At 36.7% G+C, this 25,683-nt stretch overlaps 1 protein-coding gene across 5 annotated transcripts in view; it reads right to left on the reverse strand.

The window, feature by feature from the left end:
- Positions 1 to 25,683, reverse strand: part of ZNF385D (zinc finger protein 385D) — an 897,042-nt gene that overhangs the window by 57,171 nt on the left and 814,188 nt on the right. For all 5 annotated transcript variants that reach the window (XM_072792941.1, XM_072792942.1, XM_072792945.1 and 2 more), the window contains one exon: positions 21,235 to 21,397. In XM_072792941.1, coding sequence (XP_072649042.1) covers positions 21,235 to 21,397 — 163 coding nt within the window. The remainder of the gene's footprint in view (positions 1 to 21,234; positions 21,398 to 25,683) is intronic.

Consider the following 25,683-nt stretch of genomic DNA (forward strand, 5'->3'; position numbering starts at 1 on the left):
AGTCTTCATTTAGATTCCCCCGATGAGAATATTTTATATAACATTAACAAAATTATCAAAACCAGAAAAAAAGACTGCGGACAATACTATTAACTAAATTATAGATCTTATTCAGATTTTGCAGTTTTAACACACAATTTGTTTTAGTGTATTATTTCTTTGAAATTTATCACAGGTGTATATTTTTGTAATCACTACCACAATCAGGAAACAGACTGTTATATTACTCCAAAGAAACTTCCTCATGCTACCCCTTTGTGTTTACAGCCTCCCTGCAACTCCAAGTCCTAAAAACTGTGACTGAGTATGATTTGGAGAATGCTACATAAATGGAACAATAAAGTAGGGAATTTTTGAGATTGGTTTTGTTCATTCACCATGATGCTCTGAGGTCCACATAAGTTGTTGCATGCATCAATAGTTTATTCTTTTTTATTGTTGAGTAGCACTCCATAGTATCAGTGTACCATTGTTTGTTAATCTGTCTGCCCAGTAAAAGACATTTGGGTTGTTTCCAATATCTGGTAAGCATTAATAGATCTGCTATAGAGATTTGTACCCAGATTTCTATGTGAACACAAGTTTTCAGATCTGCTGGGTAAATACCCAGGAGTAAGACTGCTGGGTCATATGGTAAGTACAGTTTACTTTTACAGAAACTGCCAACTGGTTTGCTCAGTGGCTATACCAGTTTGCTTTCCCACCATCAATGTGTTCCAGTTGCTTTGCATCCTCATCAGTATCAGTATTGCCAGTATTTGTTACTTATTTTATTATAGTCATTTAGTAGGTGTGTAGTGCTGTCTTATGGCTTTAATTTGCATTTCCCTACTAACTAAAAAAAGTTGAATATATTTTTGTGTGCTTATTTATTATTTGTGCATTCTTTGGTGAAATATCTATTTAAGCTTTTTATCCATTTTCTAATTGGAAAGTCTGTCTTTTTTTTAAGATGTTATTTTTTTTGTTTGAGAGAGAGAGGGAGGGAGGGGGAGAGAGAGGGAGAGAGAGAGAGAGAGAGAGATTGCACATGAGCAGGAGGGAGGGGCTGAGGGAGAGGGAGAAGCAGACTCCCCACTGAGCCTATTGTGGGACTCAGTCCCAGGACCCTGATATCATGGCCTGAGAGGATGGCTTAACTGACTGGGCCACCCAGGTGCCCCTGGAATGTCTATCTCCTTACTGCTGAATTTAACATTTTCTTTATATGTTCTGGATACAGAATCTGCCAGATTTGTGAACTGAAAATATTTTCTCCTAGACTAACATTTTTCTGTCATAGAACAAAAATTTTAAATTTCATGAAGCTCAGTTTATCAATTTTTTCTTGTATGGATCATGCATTTGCTGTCATTATCAGTCAAGGTCCAATCTAGAAAGATAAAGTACACAGTAATGTGCACATAGAAAGTTCACTATTAACTCTTAACAGGAGATAGCTTTATGACAATTGGCTAGTTAAAAGTAAAGAGATCTCTAAATAATGTAAGACTAACAGATATACAAAGCAGCTAACACCCCTGAGGCTGAGGTCATGTGCCTAAGGAAGAGCCCATCCCTCACGGAGCTGAGCTCCAAGACCTTGTTGGATAGGGTGTGGCCATGGTTCACTGAATAGGTTGCTATATGGCCTCCCTGTACTTGCTGGAAATCTGGCTTCTAAAATGCCAGGAAAAGCTATTCATGGTTAAGTATCAAACTGGAGATACAAAGCTACAAACCTGCCATTTGGGGAGTTGGGAGAAGTTGCTGGCCTATGTATTATGCTTCTGGTCACCATGCATGGCAGGAGCTGGGTATCTTTGGCAGAAACTGACCATACTGCCAGAGTCTGGCCAGTGAGTACCCGACCAGGAAGAAAAACTCCTTCCTCCTTCAGTGTCTCTCCAGTGCTCTTTACTGACAAAGCTTAACATAATGCCAGCTGGTAAAAAGAAGGATAGTTTAGAAGGGCCCACCCAGATCCATTTTCACAGTGAGGCTGGTAATAGGGCTCTGCCCCACAGTTTCACACTGCCTGCTGGAGAAGGGTACTGCCTCTGCTTGCATCAGTGTTGAACATGGATGGTAAGCAGGACTCTACCCTATAGTCTCTGAAGGGTCCAGTGAGGAGAAGAAGCTTCTTTGTTCTGTTCACCTATAGGAGATTGTGTATAGCCAGAAAGGGCCCATCCTATAGGGCTACCATCTTGCAATTTACAAGGGGACTGGAAAGAGAAGGAATTTCCCACTGAGTCATCTCTCAAGTCTGACCCCCAGGCTATCCTACTTCTGATAGTGGTTCCATGAATTCTGCCCAGAGTTTAGAGCTGTAATTAGCAACAAGATAGGATGTTATGTGCTTACTCCATCTTCTCTGGAACCAGAAACTCTCCAAAGTCTTTGTTTAAATTGATGTATTTCCTTAGATAGTATGTCAAAGCTTGTTCCATATGTAGGTATTTCTGAGCCATGGCGTTGTCGTGATCAGCTGGCTCAGGAAAATTCTTTCAAAAAAATTCTTATCCTGATCTGCAAGGTTTTCTTATTCACTAAAGCTGGAGATGGACTATAACGTGGGCATTAAAGAGACACCCGGGTCATTATAAAGGGCAAGCTTTACTAAATGTTGAAACTGATGAAGAAAGAATTTGAATTGTTCTAAACTATCAGCTGGTAGAGACAAATGTACATTTGGCATCATCAATTCTCACCTTTGCAGCACATCAAAGGTCCAGGAATGCCTTGGTATTCTTTTGGCTATACCATCATTTCCGATTTTGCTGGCTATCAGCTTCCTCCATGGCATTTCCTTTTTTTAAAATTATTTTATAATTAAAAAAAAGATTTATTTATTTATTTGAGAGATAGTGTGTGTGACTGGGGGAAGGGGCAGAGGGAGAAGGAAAGAAACAAAATCTCAAGCCGACTCCATGTTGGGCATGGAACCTTATGCAGGGCTCAATCTCACAATCCTGAGATCATGACCTGAGACAAAAATCAAGAGTTGGGACATTTAACCCAAGGTGCCCTGGGGTTTCCTTTTGATAGATGCTGTCTTTCTAATCCTCTCCTCCTCCATTTTTTCTATTTGTGAGGATCACAGAGGAGTGAGACACACAGAGGAGTGAGAAAATTCCACTCCTGTCTCAAAATTACAGTACATGATAACAATAATGATTACAATAATAAAGGGTAATAGTAACCTTTCTACCATTTCAGAATATCTACTCTGTGCCAGGCATTATGATACCTGTCTTAACTGCATTTTTGATCATCTTCACTACAATTTATTATTTGACAGATGAAGAAAATAAATGGTAGAGATGAGAAAACTAGTCTGATTCCAAATTTCTGCTACTTTTCTCAAACCAACCCCTCACTTCTAACCCCCTACTGCCACATCTATATCATTTTTTTTTTTTTACCTGTGTCTGCAGGTAATACATTGTAATTTCCATTTTGGTTTTATCAACTAAACAAGACTGAATGTTCCTTGATGGAAGTGAATTAGGTCTTAAAACAATGAACTGACACAGAATCCTGTTAGATGTTGAGTGGCTGCTGATTTTCATAGCTGCCAATTTAGAAGCTGTCTCTCTCTAGCAACTGACTTAGCAGAGAGATTAAAAGAATTTATCTAGAGAGTCACAAATCCAGCCAATGACTAGCTGAGTGGAAGGGATGCTCAGTGAATAATGAGGCTAATCTGATTGATAATCAAAATTTGACCATGCATGCATATGTGCACCCAACTTGAAAAGAGGTGTCACCGTATGCATTAATTTATAGCTACATATGAAGAAATTGAGCCAAGTGTCATAAATGCAAGTACAGACCTTTCAAATACACACATTTCACAGACTCATATATGACGATGATACTTGATAAAGGCTCACATCAGTCATGCCATAGCCTCCTATCTTGATTACAAAGTACACACTGTCCATTTCTCTGAACATGATGACATGTTATCAAAGGATGATAAATGTCTTCACAAACAGGTAGGGCTAAGAGTAGTGCCTGCAATATTTCTCAGTGGTTTTGCCACAACAAACATCTTGTCTGCATTTTCTGTTTCCTGCAGAATGAAAAGCAAAAAGCTTTAATTATCAGGAAAGTTCAAATGTAAAGAAATAAAAATCAGAGGATCTGGGCACTGGAATAGACATTACATCACATCTAGTATAGCCATAATCCAGAGCTGGAACTTGCTCCAAAATGTTCCTAACAACTAGTTATATGGCCTCTATCAGAATCCCTCCAGAGTCAGGAAAATATCTGAAATGCTTTGTTTGATAGAAAGTTCTTCTGTTGATTTGTTCATGTTCATGCATTCATTCATTCATTTGATAATCATCATGTTTTGTTTTGCTTGCGCCAAGACTATGCAGGGAACTAGAAAAATAGATATGAGCAAAACAGACATATTCTTGTTCTTAAGGAATGTCTATTCTACTGGAGGTGGCAGACAATAAGCAAAACTGCACAAGAATAAACTCTTTTTTATTTTGTTTTTTGAATAAACTCTTTGTAATAGCATAAACCTATATTTTCAAATGTAATCACACACACACCATACAATATACAACATATAACAATATTAATATAGCATTAAAATGGAGAAGACTTTATTTAACAAAGGGAATTAAATAATATGCTTACTGAAAATATAACATATAGCTGGATCACAACCTTGCATTGCAGAGGTAACATGCTTAGTGTTCAGGATCAGGCCTCTGGGGCTAGATTTCCTGGATTCCAATTCTGGTTCTATCATTACCAGCTGTGTGACTTGGGACAAATACTTAACCTCTCTGAACCTTAGTATCTTCATCACAAAATGAGAATAAGATCAGAATTAGTGTCCATCCATAACATGCAGACTGCATGACTCATAGTAAGTGCTAGAGATATATGTTATTGTTGTTGTCATAATAAATTATGCAATGAAAACATAATTTCCTTATTTTCTAAGGCCAAGTCAGTCTTCCTAAATAGACTCCCCCATGTTAAACTGTAAGGGGGTAGAATAATCTACTAGAACACTGAACTTACGTATTTATGTTATCATATAATATAAATTATTTTTTTTACAGGTTGAATAACCTCTGTTGGACTTCTTTTAAGTCTATCTTCCAGAATTAATATTTTATGTCTCTTTCTCTTCCTGTGCTTGATCTACCTCTACCTCTTCTCTTCCATTAATTTCAGGAGGATTATAATTGTTCATAAAATTTGTTCTAATTTTCCTGACAGTCAGGGCAAGAAGGGAAACACAAGTCATTATGGAAAAGCAAGAAGTATGCCAGTTCCAAAGAGAGCTAATAATAATTCAGCTTCTTTGGCACCTGCATATATCTGCATATCTAGAACAGAATCTTCCAGCATACTACCAAAGCCAAACTCCTAATCTTATTCTAGTACATCTGACTGTCTGTAGAGGAATTCAGATGTATCCTTCTGATTATCCTGATTCCCAACCTTCTGTTAATCCAATGTCACAAGTGCTGTAGAAACAGGACAGAAATGACATTAAGGAGATAGCAAGTAGAATAGGCCTGGACCCAATGGGCAGTTTGCTATTTAAGCAAAGACTTGGCCATTTTGTTAGACCAGGGTTTTTAGAACATGAATAAATCCAGTCAGCTTCAGTTCTCTGGAAGGAAAGTTTCAGCATTTATTTGTTTAATCTCTCCAAAGCAGTCCAAAAGCATTACCTGAAGGCAGAACTTAGAATTGGATTTCTGGTCCCAGGGGACACCACTGTTGCTGCTACCGTCGGCCTAAAGCCCTAGCATGTAATAAGCACATTTGCAGTTAGAGTCTATTAATAAATTGATGAAAGCTTACCAGTTAAAAGCTGAAGAATGCTATTTAATGCTCTCTTTTGCTTTTAATGGACTGAAACCTGTTAAAATGCTGCTAAATAATAAGACAAATTTTTCTTGCAGTTGATAGAGGGACAAGAACACACACATACACACACACACACACACACTTGAGAAATTCATTTCCAAAGACTTGACACCAAAAGTACCCAGAATGGAGCAAAACCTAGAGTCTAGAGGGTCTGAGAAGCCCTACAGGCAGTCGGGAGATGAAACTCGAGATGTTTCACTCAGACCAAACTATGATTACATTATTAACTTTTCCTGGGGCTATTAAATCAGTGGAGCAAAAAACAGGCACATTTGGTCCACAGACAGAAAGAGCTGAGTATAGCAGAGAGAGGATTAAAATGGCACAACAGATGTCTCGGGGCTCTCATATCAAGGTGCATGCTCAGAAGGGCTCTTCCGGGGGCTCTAATAGGGGAAATGGCTTATTGAGCGCAAAAATGAGAGAAGTTAGGGGATGAGCATTTAAAGACTTTGCTCATTCTTTCACTTCCCAGATGGGCTGTTTCATCTATTTTGGATTTGTGATGTCAAACCAACCCAGTGATGCACTCATTTTGGTGAGATTTTCTGCTTTTGTGATGGCTGTCACAATGAAACTTCAGTCAACACTTGGTTTTCCCTTGTCTCCTAAGAACATTCACTTGCCTGTCTCCCCCCATATCCTTGACCTGCAAGAGGTTCCAGACCTCCAGAAGATGATGAAGTTCTTGGTTGGTCAGAATGTAGCCATGATGTTAAGAACATCTCACTCTTATGGTTATGGAGACCACTTTCTGATTTCCTTCCCTGTTTGTATTTAGATTCACCACCTTCCTTGGAAAACTTGAGGCTATCCACTCATTTTTTTATATGTATATCCTAAAATTCTTTTCCTTCAATACATGGCTCCAGTGTTTTGAATCTCATTTTAAGTTTGATTTAGCTCCTCCTTGCGCCAGTCACCATGATCAATATGTCCTTCCTTTTATTGCCCCAATTTCTCTCTTGCTTTCCAAATTTTGTCCTGCCTTTTCTACTGCAGCTGTTTTAATAGAGAATAGAATGGAATGGAATGGAATGGAATGGAATGGAATGGAATGGAATACCACTGTGAAAGATTTTATTCACAAAATTGGTTCTCATCTCACAGGACCATCTCACACTGTGACTTTGCCATTCTGCCATCATGGAGTGGAATCTAGGCTCTCTTCCTTGTGTCTGTCTCAACCAACAGACTACGGTGGAAGGATATTGTCTCTGTAGATGGTAGGTCATAAAAGGAAATTAAGCTTAAGTCTGGCTGTCATTTTGTTTTTTTTTTTGTTTTTTTTTTCTGGCTGTCATTTTGGTACCTCAGTGCCACGCTGTGAATAGCCCAGGACATATGGAAAGGCCATCAGTAGGTGCTCTGGCAGATAGCCTCAGCTGAGGTTCCAGCCAATAGGCAGCATCACGAGCACCTGGGTAGCTCAGTCAGTTAAGCATTTGATTCTTGATTTTGGCTCAAGTCATGATATCAGGGTCATGAGATCAAGCCCTGCATTGCTCAGCATGGAGCCTGCTTAAGATTCTCTCTCCCTACCCCTCTCACCACCCACCACTATGCTCTCTCTCTCTCTCTCTCAAATAAATAAATAAATCTTCAAAAGCATCAATAGCCTGACAGGTGAGTCAGGAAAATCTTGAAGTCACTTCAGCACAAGGTCCCATTTGACTGAATCATACAGAAGAAAGCATCCCCTCCTGAGCAAAGATCATGCACTTAATCTCAGAATCACGAGAGATATTAATAATATAATACTACTACTAAGATGCTAATAATCATGAAAGATACTAAATAAATGATAATAAATGACTGTTTTTTTTTCCACTACCAAGTTTGGAGTGGTTGGTTTTGTATACACAGATAACTGGGAAAAAACCACCAAAAACAACATTAAATAGCTGAATATGTGGAGGCATCTACACCAGGGATTTGCAAAGTATGGTCAGTAGGCCAAATCCAGCCTGCTGCATGTTTTAAAATAAAGTTTTACTGGGACATAGCTTATTTATTTATATATGGTCAATGGCTGCACTCATGTGACAGTGTCATTGTTGAGCAGCTGTGACAGAGAGTGCATGGCCCACAAAGGCTAAAATATTAATATATGGCTCCATTATAGGAAAAGTTTGCTGAACCCTGGATCTAGACACATGAGTTTTCTTTCCTATTTTTTTAAGGTTTTATTTATTTATTCATGAGAGACACAGAGAGAGAGGTGGAAACATAGGCAGAGGGAGAAGCAGGCTCCCTGAAGGGAGCCAGACATGGGACTCGATCCCAGGACCCCAGGATCATGACCTGAGCCAAAGACAGATGCTTAACCGCTGAGCCACCCAGGTGCCCCTTTTTCCTATTTTTTAGAAAACTTCTGACATTAGATTTTTACCATTTTGCTGCTTAATATACTTACTTCCTATCTGGCTATGTAAAAATTTTATATTAATTTGCACACTAAAAGTAGAGCTACACATACACACTCATGTATTTAGGTAAAACCTTCATTAAACTCAAATGTAACACAGATATTCTAAATAGTCATAGGTGTAGTTTTCATAATGGTAATGTTGAATTGGTTATGAATTGAGGAACCCAAAAGTAAATATGCTCATTGACCAAATCAGGGAGTGTGACACATTATGCTAAAATGTCTCATTTTTCTTTCTGGAATAAGAAAACAGCTAATAATACTGGCAATCCCTGACTGCAGAAGTTTATATTGGGTGGATTTTGATGAAAATAGAACAAGGCTTTCTCAGGTTTTTTACTAAAGGTAAATATTCTTAAAAACCAACATCTAAACTTAAATTACCTGATGACAAAATATCCACAAGCTAAATGAGACTGTTTTATGGATTTTAAATGTGTTCTATGTGAAAAAATTATTTTGTCAATCAAGGCCAACTTGGCATGCTTCCTTCTTTACTCTTGCATTATAAAAATTAAATTTTGCAGCATACAACTAAAAATAAACCTATCTTACCCTCCTCTGTTAATTGCAAGTTTAATGGAAGATGTTACCTTTACCCTTTTGTTTTTGTTTTTGTTTTTTTTTTCCTTTACCCTTTTGAATAAAAGAAATAATAGTGGACAGAAATACTCAGTGAATTTGACAATAGTGGCAAGTAAATTATTCTATCAATGTTCCAACCACAGCTATTAGATTAATGGTTTTTAACACAAAGGCACATAATCCGGTTGGAATCTTGAATTACTCTAACACAGAAAACTATTTTTCACTTATTGTTCGAAAAACCTTTCCAAAATCCATTCATCTTTTAGGGTAATGAGTACTCCCCTACCTCACCTTCCTAGGAAATAAAGGTTAACACATACTAGTATCTGGAAAAAACAAAGACAGATACTATATCACTAACATATTTTTCCATAATATTTGGCAAAGAGAGATTTATGAAATGTTTCTACTAATAGGGAGATAAGTGTAATTCTGTCCCATTTCTGATGCATATAGTTTTCTTCAAAGCAAATTATTTAATTTTTTTAAATTTTTATTTATTTATGATAGTCACACAGAGAGAGAGAGAGAGAGAGAGAGGCAGAGACACAGGCAGAGGGAGAAGCAGGCTCCATGCACCGGGAGCCCAACGTGGGATTGGATCCGGGGTCTCCAGGATCACGCCCTGGGCCAAAGGCGGGTGCCAAACCGCTGCACCACCCAGGGATCCCCAAAGCAAATTATTTAAATAGGGGTACCAATACCTTAGAAATAGCTCTTTCCATTTTTAATTTTTCTGTATGAGCATAAAATGTTATAATTTATATGATGGCATATTAAAAACTTAAAAGCTATTTAATAAAAACTACCCTGTTTTTCCTTTTAGAAAGTTGCCAACTTTATAGGGGAAAGTATTTATGACTTTGAATTCTAGATTACATTACTTTATTTTTAAACATCCCTATATGCTTATCTAAAATGTCTTCATAACATAGTAGGAACTTTGTATTTATAGGCCCTAAACTAATCCTTTCTGGGCTACTGGATTTTCAATACCAAAATTACTGCCTTAAATATCACCTTAGTTGCCTGAAAGAAATAAGGCACCTTTTCAAGTACAAATTCCTAGGAGATGATAAATGTCCTATAAGACTCAAATTTCTCACAATGTGAGTAATCTCATATCTTTATTTGATTAATTCTGTTATATTCATTTGAAAAAAATTAACATTTGACTGCAAAATTCCCCATTTTTGTTTCTTTTGTAGTTTTTTCTTACAGAGAATCCTGTCATTGTATAGACAGCACCGAAAAATCACACAGAAAAACTAAGGTTGCAATGGTTTCACACACAATTCCTAAATTATCTACTATATATTTTACATAGAGAGATAAAAGATGTTACTTTCTAATGCACATGAAACTTTTCTGTCTGGAAAAATAATAAAAATAACAGTATGGTTTTCATTAACAAAATGTAGACCAACAAAAGCTTTGGCCTTTAATCTTATTTTATCTTACCAGCTTCCATACAGGTGAAAATCACACACACACACACACACACACACACACACAAAAAGATGTGAAGAGATTAAATGTAGGCAGACACACATATTAGAATCCTTTAACAGGTCCAAGGACTGATATGCATTGGCAAAGATTTATAGCAGCACTCTTAGGGGTATTAAGAGTGTTTTGCAAAATAAGTGGAACTACCCTGGATGATCTACAGCCACAGTGATATCAATTAGCAACCAAATTTGGGGTTAGTGCTAACAAGGATTATGGGAGGATTTCGTATTTTGCTGCCTAAGAGAAGACAGGCAAAAAGAGTCAGAACTTGGGTTCGAGCCCTAGCTCTACTTCTTACAAATTTGTTGACCTCAGTGAAGTTGTTCAATTTAGAACACGGTTTCTTTATCTGCAAATTAAGAATGTTTAATTCTGAGTTAGGTACTCCCCATAACCTTCATAAACCTCTCTAGCACAGATGCTCTAAACCACTTGGGAGAACCTTTTGTTCTGTCTCCTTCACTAACATGAGTCACTAGAGTATGGGAGTTATATCTAAAGACAGCAAATACTGAGTACTTGCTAAATGTTGGCTAAATAAAACATTTCATCAAAGGAGTCATTTTAGAGATTACATACTCTTGACATTAAGTTTAGCATAATGCCAATTAATAGTTATCCTCTTCTACCTCCCTCAGATGAAAGGGTCATTCCAACTGCTCTTGATTTTCATGCTACCTGCCATTATCTGCTATTTCCTCCTGAAAAATCATATATTACCCTGGATTATATTTTGGGCTTATTTCTTGCTTTTCCAACTGATTTGAAGACACCTTAAGGTAGAACTCTGATTCTGCAACTTAGCTTTCATTCCTGCCTTATTTTGCCTACTGCAAAAATACTTGTAGATGAATGCGTAAGTATGACTGAATGGATGGAAAAAGAACAAATAAACAACCTAGTCAGACTCTTAAATATCTGACCATTTCAGAGAGGGGTGGGGGAGTTTTCCTTTTAAACAAGCTTTTCTACTTTGGCAGCATGAAAGAAATGCATTTTTTTTTCTTGTTTTACTTAATTCCATTAGAGAGTTGGCAGGAAAACAGAAGGCAGGACAATAAATAAAATAAGGTCCAAATGGGTCAGTATCATTACTGCTACACATTCTGCATCTTGACTTTCACCTTGTAGTTTGGCCAGGCACCAACTATTAGTTCGAGAGTGATTGATCTGAACAATCACCTAAGTGTAAAATGTAAGGCTACCCCTAAACTGAGTCATAATAAAAGCAAAAGAAACTAAAGCACTGGCTATGTGCTGGCCAAGTGGCACAGATTCTATCCCATGTAGTTAAATATGCTCTCTGCCCTCAAATTTAACCTGATACCAATGTCAGAACTTGAAGTTAGTACATAGTCAATCTGATTCTCCAGAGCTTTTTAAAATGTTCTCAACTCTCATTAGAAACTGGAGTAGCACAGTAATTTCAGGATGAATCTGACTACAATTATGATCATTAAAATAGTAACTTAATTTTTTTTTAAATCTACGATAGTCACACAGAAAGAGAGAGAGAGAGAGAGAGAGAGGCAGAGACACAGGCAGAGGGAGAAGCAGGCTCCATGCACCGGAAGCCCGACGTGGGATTTGATCCCGGGTCTCCAGGATAGCGCCCTGGGCTAAAGGCAGGCGCCCAACTGCTGCGCCACCCAGGGATCTCAGTAACTTAATTTTATACTGTCTTTAGGAAACGTTCAACCCGAGGGTTGCACATTCAAAATCTGAGTTACACTAGTTAATATATTTGATTTGTACTATAAAGTAGTTAAATGTGATAGATTTCAATTAGTAAAACTTATTGACTACATGCATTCAAGATGTTGCTAAATATTTTGAAGTGTTAGTTTTTACTGTTATAAGAATTCTTAGGATGATCTTCCCGAAAATAAAATTAATACAGCACTATTTATTTATATACTTATACTATTTATATACTTCTTCTTTTCTTTTCTTTTTAAGTAGGCTCTACCTTGGGTGTGGAATAGGAATCAATCAGGCAAAGTGTGAATGCATTGGTATGCATCTGTATGCATCCATGCACGTATGCGTTGGTAAAATAACATGTATATCCTCTGTGCATCTGTATGTGATGCACTGGATAGGGTGAGGTAGAAGAAAGGGTTTTTCTAAGCAAAAGAACATATACATCTTGCTTGCAACACACAAATGATTTTGTTGGGCTGGAATTAAGGACAGATATGGAGGACTGATAGAATGGAAAGCAAGAGCAAAATCAAAAACAAGTTCTGATGCTATGTTTAAGAGTTTGGATTTCATAGAACATAACAGTGTAATTCTTAATTTAAGTATCTGTTTCAGTTTGGGTTTTACTAAGAATTCAGTAGAAGCTTTATGTGTCCTGACTGGAAAAAAAAAAAAAAAATGTGCTGTTGACATGCTTTGTTTCATAGTTCCTGTCTATCACTATTAGATAGCAAACTCTTCACTTTTCCAATTTGGAGACAAAGTTCTCTAATGGTCCACATGTTCTTACCGGTCCTCATTTCACATTCTGTCATATTTGATCACTGTTCAACTTTTTTTGTTACAGTAGATATTCTAATTTTAAGAATTATTATCTTGCCATTGAAATAGTTTATCATTGTATAAGCATGTGTCTACTCAATTATTAAGAAGGACATAAAAATAGGGGAAAAAATCCCTCCATGAATTTAAAAAAAAGAAGAATACATACAAACACACACAGAGACACAGATGGTTCTAGAAGTGTGGCATCTGTAGGCAAAGCCACCGGGAGTTTTAATTTAATTTTTAAAATTCTTCCAGATGTCTGCTATTTCACAGACACCAGTTAGGTATTTAGTTTATCATTTATTTTAAGATTTGATATTTCTGGTAAAAAAAGACAATCACATATACAGCATGTGTACATATACACACCACATGCATGCATACACACATGTATGCATGCAAGTTAGCAACTCAGTTGCTTTAGGCTTTAACATAAAATTACCCACTAGCTTTTCAAGTTTCTTAATTCACTTCTTATCTTGCACACCATACACCTGCATCCAAACAAAGCTGTTATGACAGGTCCTTTAGAAAGTTTAGGTCTCTAACTGCTTCACTCATTCATTATGTTGAGGAAGACAACATGTTTTTGTCCAGAAGAGTAATTCATTGTGAAATTCTTCTGTGATACAAGAAGCAGTTTTATGTAATGGATCTAAGACAAAACCTTTACCAGCCGAATAGGACCAGCAAAATACCATTCATCTGGATTTTCCCATGCAGAAGAACAAGATAGAATATTTTGTGTTATTTCCATGTCCTCTCTAATATACAATTTGCCATCACTGATCCACATGCAAAGATCCTAGAACCACAATATTCAAATAAGTGTTAGATTTTTTTTTCTTCTGAATTTCCTTTCTCTTTTTCAACCTCTCTAGAGATCTGCTACCATCATACTCTGCTGGCACTTATCACACATCTTGAGAAGGGAACACTTGATAAAAGTCTCTATCCTTGACCAATCTGAAGCATGTCATGAGCCAGCGCTAAGAAAAGAAAAAGCAATTTAGGTATAAATGTTCTCACAATGGTACTTCAACTCCTGCCCCAAGAGGCATGCAATGGGGTCCTTTATCATAGTACTGATTGTCCCAGGGAGGTTTTGTTTGGAAGGATGGGTCAGAAAAGAAAGACCTCAGGAGCTAGCACGATTTCCACTAAGCCAAGAGGGGCATTTGTACATCACTGCATCATATCTTTAAGTGCTGATAGAAATGTGTCCCTTTTCAAACAACTTTATATTTCTTCTTAAACTTCAACAGAGCTATAGATTTCTAAGCCACAAAAATGTTTGTTTCTCTTCTTAAAGAAAATGTGCAATGCTGATTATGAAGACCTGGCATAGTGGGATATTTCAGGGTATGAAAGATAGAATCTTGCATATAAATAAATGTATGCTTAATAGATATATTTATATATAATATATACTATACTATATCATATATACAAATATATAACACAGTATCAAAGATACATAGCTTTCTGATATCAACCCCAACTTGTATTTCGTTATTATTTTCAACATTTGGGACGTTTGTTTGAAGACTGTGTCAAGAAAAACAAACCTTCCCCATCTTCCTTATGAAAAAAGTACAAAGCTAATTCCCACTTGTCCTTCATTAAAAACTGTGTATCTATTTTCTAAATGACATTAGAATTAGTGTTTCCTTACAAACTATTCATCTACCACTTCTATTTCCAGTTTACCATTCTCATAATTTGGCTTCTACCTAAATAGAAGGGGAGAAAATGTTTTTGCTTAGCTTTGCCTGGCACCGGGCCTATTGTAAACAGCTGGCTCTAGAGAGTGATTCTCAGGAAAGAACCCAGAAAGTAAAGAATCCACATTCTTTGACCTTACAACTGATTGATTTTCCCAAAGAGGTTTTGTTTCCTGATGTATTTGCTTTCAGTCATTGGCTATTGTTTTACATTGAATATCTTTTTTATCATTAGAAAAGTTTCTTTATAAGTGCCTGACTAAATACTGTGAATTCCAATAAAGACTTAGAGTCAATTAATAACCCAGAGCAAGTAAATACTCCTTTGTGTTCCTAGAACTTCTCAACAGTAGATTCAAAAACATTTCACTCTCAGCACCTCTGAGTCAGATGAATACAATATCCCTGGATTATAATTTTAAATTTAAAAAAAGAGAGGAAAAATGGATACAAAGAATAAATCATAAGGATGAAGAGTGCAAATTTAAATAACATAGTGCCTTTATCTAATGAATATATTTGCAATTCACTGAGACTTGATAAAGAGAATTATGTACTAGAATCCAAAGAAATGTTTTGAGATCTTACCAATTAGATGACTAAGGTATATCTATATATTCACTATATAGGCTAATTAACTCCTGATTGATAGTCATTGAGAGCCTATTAGAAATGTCAAGTGTTCCTTACTTGTGCAACTAGAGACTCTCTAAACAAATAAACAAACAAACTTTAGGGGTTAGATTTGAAAACCTTTATGAAAATTCTAAAATTTGGTGAGCAATATCTCAGAATTCCTTAGATTAACGAGAATCATTGTTCTTCTATGGAACCATCTATACACAAATATAAAAGTCTAAAGCTTTGCTATGCTCCCTCATTCAAGAACAAAAACAAAACTGATTGCTTCAAGTTTTAAAACTTCTTATTATCTTCATATAAATAGTACTCTGCAAAAAAAAATAAACAGACTAATCAAGTATATACTCTCAATAGGAGGTAAAGAAATAAAAATTGTATTTTAAGAGTAATATGAAAGAGTGGTTAGGAATGGATTCCTATGGGATTTGAGATGCAGAGATAAGAGATAGGTAATATATTTTTAAGAGAGAAATTTAGAAAAATAGTAAGAAAGAGAGAAAAACAAGGAGAGAAATTTAGAAAAATAGTAAGAAATAAAGAGAGAAAAACAAGGTGTGCTTCTAGTGGAGAATGTTGCAGATGAGCAACAGAAGAGACGTATGGAAAGGTAGGTTGTAGTCAAACTACAGAGGGCCATAAGGCTCAGTATGAAGGTACATTAAAGGTTTCTGAATGGGTAGGTGCTATGATCTGCCCTGTATAGTATAAATGGTCAGGAGAATGAAGTATCCTTCATTCTCAAACAAGAATGGAGACAGTTGGACCTACACAGAGGCTAGGGCAAGGCACAGACATATGAGGCCAGGATGAGCATAGTAACCAAGAAGGAATGAGTAAAGGATGTTTTCTGGGGATGGGAGGGGAGTGGATTCCAACAACTAAATAGACATGTGGACTGAGATAGAAGAGGCAGAGACACCTAGAAAGTTTCAACTCTGTGAACTGTAGGACCAAAAACAAAACTAGGAAAGGCAGGATGGGGACAAAGTTGGGGATGGTGGTCAAGGTTAGGCCTATTTTTTGTGTGTGAACCTGTAAAACAGAGGTGCTGACTAGCTACCCGAGTGAGTGACCAATAAATCATGGAAAGTCAGATCAGATATTAGGCTATAAGTGTGGAATGCTGAGACATGTAGGCACAAGTCATAGTTGAAGCCATGGAGGAATGCTGTGTTACTGCTCACCAATTTCTGCTTCCCTTCCCTAGAGGAGATTATTCTTCCCTGTCCATGATAATCAAGCTTGACCATGGGACTAGACAAAGTAAAGTGAGAAGAATATTATATGTCACTTCCATTAAGAAGCTTTGAGTGCCTATTGATTCACTATCTTCCCCCTACCCGTCACAATGCTATAGACTTGGTAATGCCCAGCTAGTGACTCCTCCATTACCTAGCCTGCAGTATGGAAAAAAAAAATCACAGCTAGTACATAGTGTGCCTGAGAAATAGTTAGTTGTAAAAGCTACTAGGATTTGGAGGTTGTTTATGACTGCATTATAAACTAGCCTAACTTAACTGATAGACCATGGGAGTGAATAATATTACCCAAAAAGGAAAACTAAAGAAACATCAGAGGATGACCAACCCTGGGACATAATTCTACTATTGTGAATTTATCATTTCACAGGAAAAAGAATGAGCTCCATCTGCTAAGTTACTTTGGGAATTCTTAATTTTTCTCATTACTTTTTCTGTATAAAAACTCACATTTAAAAAAGCTTACTAGATCAGATAAAATGATTCTGTCCATATTTGGAAATGTTTGCTCTTTGAATTAGTCTCTAATGATTAGCAACCATTCTTACATACCATCAATTTTGAGTGCTCAATATATTTTCAAAAATATTATTTTTGTCTGGAAATTTTTCTTTGAGTAAATTCACTAACCTCACACTCTTCATTAGATTGTAAGAAATAAAATTATGCTTTAATGTTAGGGAGTCTCATCCTACCTAGAGATAGGGGAACTAGGCTTTCTGTGAGCAGTTGGTGGTTGATCACAGAATATTATCTTTTGCTCATCATGTCAGCAGGCAGACTGACATAAACAATGACAAAAAAAAAATCCCAAAATTATAGTTGGTGAATAAGAGCTTACCCTGCAGGTCATGTAGACATATTTGTTATCCCAAGGCAACAATTAAAATCCATAATATATGATTTAGGAATTTAAGAGAAATTGTCTGTCAAAATTATTTTCATCTGCAGTGAAACTTTGATTATGACTATTCTATTACTTGTATTTTAGAGAATCCCAGGAAAACCTCCAAATCAATGTTCTAATTCAAGTCCACACTGCTTCTTGTCCTTTTCACTATTGTCTACCCTTAAGGTTCTCATCTACCAAACCATTGTATACTTAGCTTTTTGAAAAGCAATTAGTTTTTTTATATAGCTAGATTATTAAGAATGACTTTGTAAAATTAGTAAAATGTGATTTAATGCATCTATATCTTTTATGTATGGGTAAGTCCACAAATCACAAAACAACCTTGCATACGAGGCAGTAGCGTTAAAATGTTTATTGTTAAAAACTACATGATCTTTGATTCTAGAGTCTTATTTCTCTCTCCTTTTGTTTCCAAATATTTAACAATTCTAGGGAACTAGCTCAGAGACCCATCTTGTTTTCAGGGTTGTATTTCTTCCTAATCAATATGAAGAAAAAGACAGTAATAAAAAGGACAAGTAATAGTTTCTTAAAAACTCCAATTTGTCAGCATAAGTGCATATGATTATATCTCAGTACAAATGGGTAAGGAGGCTATGAAATGATAGGAGCTCTCTTGGGCTGCTTCTCATGGATAGTCTTGTGGAAATCCCAATTTAAGGATAGAATTCTGCTTAAAATACCTGGTGAGTATGCTGAAATTGTTAGTCTTTCAACCTATATGACTTTTTTTTCTGGGCATATGTCCCCATGGATTAGGAAGACAACATACTTCTGATGCTCATAACTTTGTTCCTTTGGCTTCAGGATATTTTTGCTAACTTTACAGATTTTCCTATCCTTTCTATCCTTCTGGAATATTCTTAGCTTCAGCTTGAAAGGTATACTTCAACACCATTCCAACCATTAGGTAAGTGCCGGCATCTCCACTGGGAATCTGTTTATTTTATGTAGGTTCTCTCCTACTACTTAATCCAAAACTTGTTTCCATTTACTTCTGAAAAGATAAAGCCTTGATGACTTCCACCCTTTCCATTTCAGTCTCTTAGGTTGAGGGATGGAGGTATGTATTCATAACTCATTTAGTATTCTAGTTTCCTAGAACTGTTAAATACTTGGAGGCATGAGATCCCTGGGTGGCTCAGTGGTTTGGCACCTGCCTTCAGCCCACGGTGTGGTCCTGGAGTCCTGGGATCGAGTCCCACATCAGGCTCCATGCATGGAGCCTGCTTCTCCCTCTGCCTGTGTCTCTGCTTCTCTCTCTCTCTTCCTCTGTGTCTCTCACAAATAAATAAATAAAATCTTTAAAATAAATAAATAAATACTTGGAGGCAGAAAGAGAGAGGGATAAGATTCTAGAATCAAAGATCATGTGGTTTTTTTTTTTTTTTTTTTATGATAGTCACAGAGAGAGAGAGAGAGGCAGAGACACAGGCAGAGGGAGAAGCAGGCCCCATGCACCGGGAGCCGGATGTGGGATTCGATCCTGGGTCTCCAGGATCACGCCCTGGGCCAAAGGCAGGCGCCAAACCGCTGCGCCACCCAGGGATCCAGATCATGTGTTTTTTAACAATAAAAAATTTAAACCCTCCTGCTTCATATGCAAGATTGTTTTGTTATTCATGGACTTATTCATACATAAAAGATATAGATCCACTAAATCACATTTTACTAACTTTACAAAATCATTCTTAGTAGAAATAATCCAGAGACTACACACATGGGAGCCTTTCCTAACTGAAGTTAGCAGTTTTACTCACCATGTACAAATATGTTTTTAAATGATGAGAATCCTCAATTTCACATGGATTTTTTGCATTTTAAAGAGGAATCATGGTAATCCAAATATTCATTATTAATAAAAATAGCTAATAATAGAAAAGACTCGGGACAAGCAAAAAACTTTACATCAATCTCCATCTTTTTATATCAAACTAATTTCTTTGTTTTTCCTACCTACCTTTTTGCAAAATATATATATTTCTTTATGCCAAGTATGGCTTTAGGAATCCCAATCTGTTCCCTGATATCTAGGAGTAGAAATTACACTCACCTGCTTCATTACTGCTCATTCCCCTACAGCCTCCAATATAAGGCAGTGAATTTTCAGTTAATAGAGAACAGATTAATGCTTTCTTGATAAGATTTTACATCTGAATTAATAAGATGGCACAATCCAGCTCTTGCTCTGGAAACCAAAGAATTGAACATGACAAGCACTTTTTTTCAGTATGTTGTGACAAAAACTTGGATCAATCAGAGAACCAAGAGTGAGAGAAGATACTGCCATTCTACAGTCATTTTACTAAATACCTACACCATGCTAGACCAGATTCCAAGGTACACAGATGACAGGTGCACTCACCCTCAGAGAGTAGTACACAGAGTTCTCAGGGAGTGGGAAGCATAATGCATCGACCAATAATACTTAGGTAAAGGACAGGACGTGTGTCATGGGAGCTCGGAGTGAACATCATTATCCCTTACCAATTCATATGGGAGCAAGCATTTCCCCAGATCCTTTGAAGAGCATATATGTGTCTAATCGATGCCAGCATATGTAATAAAGTTGCTTTAATCTGTTCTTTTTGTTTACTCTAGCATTTTATATTTTCATCAGAAAATATAATTATGGCTAGAATTTCTCTTCTAGTTAAGATATTACTACTGGGGCAGCCCGGGTGGCTCAGTGTTTAGCGCCAACTTCAGCCCAGGGCCTGATCCTGGAGACCCGGGATCGAGTCCCACGACAGGCTCCGTGCATGGAGCCTGCTTCTACCTCTGCCTGTGTCTCTGCCTCTCTCTCTCTCTCTCTCTCTCTCTGTGTGTGTGTGTCTCTCATGAATAAATAAATAAAATTAAAAAAAAAAAAGATACTACTATTGATGATGATGATATAAGTACTTCCTGACTACTGTCATTTGCAGGGATTAGAGAACAACTGACATGTACTACCCATTGTGTCCCAGAAAGTGATTTATTAACGATACACCTGTGAATCACACAGGACCTCTTTTTATGTAAACACTGAGGACCAGTGGTCTTATATTTAAAACCGCCAGCTTGGGAACCCCACTGGCTTCCTCTGCTTCCTCTGCCATGAATGAACTGGTTGTTTGCAGGAGCTACCCCAAGAGGCCATTCAGAGGCCATTATTTCACTGTGAAGACTCTGTTAAAAAGAATAATTGGTATCAATAACACTTACCTGTGTATGCAGAGGGAAGGTTACCCAGCCATAACAATCCCAGAATCACACAGCCACTACTTAGAACAATGCGGTGTTTGGGATTTATGAGAATAAGTCCTGTCAGTAATAGTGCCCTTATCAGGGCCTTCTCGATTCATTTGGCATACGTTGCAGTGTACTCACAGTTAAATCAAATCTGCCATGTGGTTACAGGTTAAGGTGGTGCATATAAGATGTAAATGTTACACACTGAAAAGGTTTACTTCTCAAAAACATGGCTTCAAGTGCCTTTATGCTTTCGTGTTCCTCTAAAACAGCCACAGGACCATTTCAAACATAAAATCTGCAATATAACTAGTGATTATCTTAATTAATTGCTGAAGGGTATTGGTAAAATGAGGAGAAACAATTACCATTACACAAAAAGATGGATCAAGCATGAATCAATGCGGCAGGCACGTAAAGAAACAGACACGGGGCTAGACAAGGGAAGGGACCCCCAAACAACGATGATGACAACAACAACAAAGATCATCGCTTAACCTGTTTTGTCAGAGCTGGTATTGATGGTATTGGTAGTGATGGAGGTGAAGGTAGTCTTTGCGCTGTCCTTGGCAGTTACAGATTTCTGCTTATTTTTCATGGCTTCCAGTGCTTTGAGCTTCTTGGCATGTTTCGTGCCTTTGTAGTGGGCCGCAGCCTGGCTCTACAAAGGAGAACAAAATGAACCATGCAATCAGGCTCATTTCTAAACTGGCATTCTCTGTATTACTGCAAATACAGACTCCCTTTCAATAATAGGTACCATTCAAGTTAATTCTGGCAGTGGCCAAACAGTAGGGTTCTATTTAGAATGATGCTAGAAAGCAATGGAAATCAAGTTCTAAAACCTCTGGATGGAAGGAAGAAATACTCTATCATTTCCCTAAAGAGAAATGTAGCTGGACACTAACATGTCAACATTTTTCTTGGTGGAGTGGGAAAAATTAAGAATCTATACCCATATTGCTTTTATTCTTCCACAGAAGATGCTGGGCTCCCAAAGAGTAACGAGGGTCCCAGAAAACAGTAGCTCTCACCTTGGCTCAGGAAATATGTTTTCTTTCTTACAATGGGTCTTATTAACGTGATCCCCAACAGGTGTCTGTCTACAAGGAAAAGTTCACATATAACATGGGAAGTGGGCACCCTGGGGACTAAGATTGAAGTTTGGGAGTTCAAAAGCAAAGGCACTGCCTAAGTCCAGACAAAGTATGCAGAAGCTGGGCAATTTCCTGATTCTTCCTTTCTCCTTGCTTCCTAAACAGGTAGTCTGAGAAATTCAAGGGAGTGGCATTCCATAAACACGCAGGTCTCTCATGCCCTGGTCCCTTGCCAGGGGACTCCAGTGTGTTTTAACTACTTAATGGGGCCCATACACAATTCTTTTACTCATGACTGATGAGAATTCTTTAATAGTAATATACATTTTCCCAAGTTTATGTTTTCTTAACATGATTTTCTTGTTGTTGTAGTTGTTGTTACTGGAAAGACACATTAATTGAGATAGAAAATCATTTCAAAGAATTCTATGTTTATTAATGTTTATTAGGGGGAGAAAAAGAAGGCTGTGTGGCTTTGGGTAGGATGGGAGTGGGCAGGGAGATTCTTAGATCTGAAGGTTTCCCAGCTCAACACCCTTAAAAAGTCACCTCACAAAGAAGAAATCTCAGTGGAGGACTCTATTGGTTAGACTACCCATTACTTCCCATGACTTATTTAAACTCTGTGTTCCACTCCATGTTCTGGCTCCATTTTGCCAGAAAAAAATAATAACCACACTGTTCTCTTTGTCACAGTAACTGTGGTAGGTAGGGCTGCAGTATAATATATTTTTATAAATAGATAAGTAAATAATCCACACCTTCATTTGCATCATTCTGACAAGTATTCTCAAAGGTCTAGGTACCCTTATTGAAAGAACACTGGACAAGGAAATTATATTAGAAACAGTTTGAACAGGGAGGACACTCATGCATCAGTTACAAGTTTTCCAACAACACATAACATCAAAAGACATAGTGTGAGCCAAAATGTGAAACTAAGACTTGTTATAGTTAATTGAAGAACCAGTGATAGATTGGATTGGGTTGATTCTACATAAAGAATGCCACTTTGATGGACCGAGTTGCATTCCTTCTTTTTTTCCCTGCCTAGTTCTCCTTTTTTAATAAATCAAGTCCTTTGGCCATATTTTTGAGGGCAATATGCTATATTCAATTAAATCTACAATATAAACAGTCATCTTCTCTAGCCAGTCACCTTCTCTAGACAGCTGGCTACATACTTTCCCTTAAAGTGAATTTCCTCTCTTCTGTCACATTCCTATCCTTGACATAGAAGTGAATGTTTTATATATAATACATATTAAAAGACAAAGTTTAGATTAACAGTGTTATCTCCACTTACATCTCCAAAATATACATTTTAAGGTTCCCAGCAAATCTGCATTCTCAGTAGTATTTCAAATCAGACAAGACTTTGTTTTAAGACACCAAAGGTCCAGGTGAATGTAACTATTTTGGATAGTAAGAAACTTACTAAAAAAAACCCCACAAAAAGTCCTGCAAATGAAGACAGTACTTACACCTCCCAAAAACATTCTCTGCACACGTACAACTAAGCCAATGCTTCCAACCAGTGAAATGGCTCAAGGAGTCATGAGAAGGGGGTGAAAGAATGAGCAATAGTTGGTGGGCTCCAACCCAAGGGAGACATCTGATCCATTAAAACAGGATAAAACATGCATACTCACTTGTTAATTGAATAGTAGTTCCAAAGCATCTTGATAATAATTATTTTAATTAAAAATTATCTGACTTTTACAAAAAGCTAACTAAGCCTTCTCCAAATTTGAAAAAAAAATGATGATCCAAAGTGCTATGGAGAGATTAGGACATGTAAAATTTAGGGGAAATGATAAAGTATAGAGGAGTTGACAGTACTGGAGGTGACACCAACGTGATTATGATGGTGCAGGACATAATGTGTTGAGGAGAAGGTGGGCATACAAGTTGGAAACTGAATTGAAACAGATAACTCTTTCTGGGTATTTCACATTTTCTTTGTCATAGACCTTTATTTAATGCTTGTAGAATTTACTGGACTGCCCTTGGGTTATACTGGTATAAATTTTTCTAGTCTATGCATATTGACCCCATAATTTTTGATCCATCTTGACACAGGTGTGTTATATAAAAGTGTGTTCTTTGTGTAAAGGAAGTATATCCAGTGAGCTCTCTTTAGCCCTTTTGGCCATTTCTTGGACTGAATAAATTATTCAGACCCATCTAATATTTCTATAACTGTAGACAAAGCTACAGTCCTACTGGGAGATGTTTTAAAAGCAGCAGTGGCCAGAGATGTTTCTTTGGACCTCAGCTGCTTTTCCTTTGGACAGAGAGCTGCTGGATGCATCATTCCACCCCATATTCCTTCTGGGATGGTTTCTTATTATTAGCCAGTCTCTGGCTAATAATCAGAATCAAGCCACTCCCAGAAATCTGGGAACCATAAGACAGAAGCAAACCATTATTTTTCACAGGAACGATTTTAAGGTTCAATAAGTGTACTGCTTCGTGATGGCACATTTCAGCATTCTGTATTTTATTTTATTTTATTTTATTTTATTTTAGCATTCTGTATTTTAAAAACTGAAACAGAATCAGAGGATCATAGCATACACGGAAGTGAGCAGAACAATAGAAACTGGACTTTGACAACTTCCTTTTAGATAATGAGTGTAATATGAAGGTACTGTATAATAAACATCACTACTACTGACCTTGAAATAGCACATGACAGCATGAAATCTAACAAGTGTCATCCCAGAGGCAAGTGCTGACATTAAAGATATGCACACACATTTCTGTAGAATAGAATGATGCCACTTTAAATGTCATCACCACATCTAGTCATCAGTAGCCAGTCAGATTTTCTCATCTTCAAATTTTATCTTTAGTATTTCAAAATGGCTTCAAGTTTAAATGCAACTGAAGTTCCAAAGTAGACAAAAATAATTGTTAAATGGCCAAAATTGGGAGAGGAATCTTATTCTTTGGAAACACACGCATTTATTTTACTTTTCTAAGAGGCTAATTGATAAATCACTTTTATCTTATGAAACTCCCTGAATAATTTTGTTAATATTAATATTTACCTATCATTTTATCTTGTTAGCACCAATACATTGTACATTTTTACTCTCTCTTTAATATAAGGTGTCATAATATGATTTTTAAAAACTAAGTTTATTGTTAGCACACACATCTAGTTCCTTTAACCAATTAATTTTCAAGAAGACATGGGACTTCAAAAAGAACACGGTAGTCTTTGTTAGGGTGCAATATCATGTAATTTTGCCACATATGAAATTGTATTAAATTAAGTGAACATTATCATATTAAAAGGCAACACTAGAAAGAGAAAGAATAGTTATTAGAGAAGTTGTAATTCTTTTCGGGGAGTAGAGAGATAATACTTGAGCCAGGGGAATTATTTCTTCCTTCCTTCCTTCCTTCCTTCCTTCCTTCCTTCCTTCCTTCCTTCCTTCCTTCCTTATTTCTTTCTTAGAAATTATCTGATATTTTTAATTTTAGCTTAGATTGTAGTTTTGGAAATAAAAAAGAAAACAAAATGGTAAAGCATGATATAGTATCCTAAATTCTACATTTATATAGTATATATATATATAGGATACTATATATAGTATATATATATATACTATATATAGTATCCTAAATTCTACATTTAGATTTACATTTAAGGATTATTAAAAAATTACTTCAGGAAAAAGTTTAACATTTTGATTTATCTATGTATAGTTGTTTTTATGTTGTATATATTCACTTAAGTTTAATACTGAAGCACAATGCACAGGTTCAGCCCTATCGGTTAGGGCCAGTGTGAATTTTAAATTGGTCAGCAGTTTATTAAATATTTCAAATATCACTT

The sequence above is a fragment of the Canis lupus genome, chromosome 22, assembly GCF_048164855.1.
Source record: "Canis lupus baileyi chromosome 22, mCanLup2.hap1, whole genome shotgun sequence".
Lineage (NCBI taxonomy): Eukaryota > Metazoa > Chordata > Mammalia > Carnivora > Canidae > Canis > Canis lupus.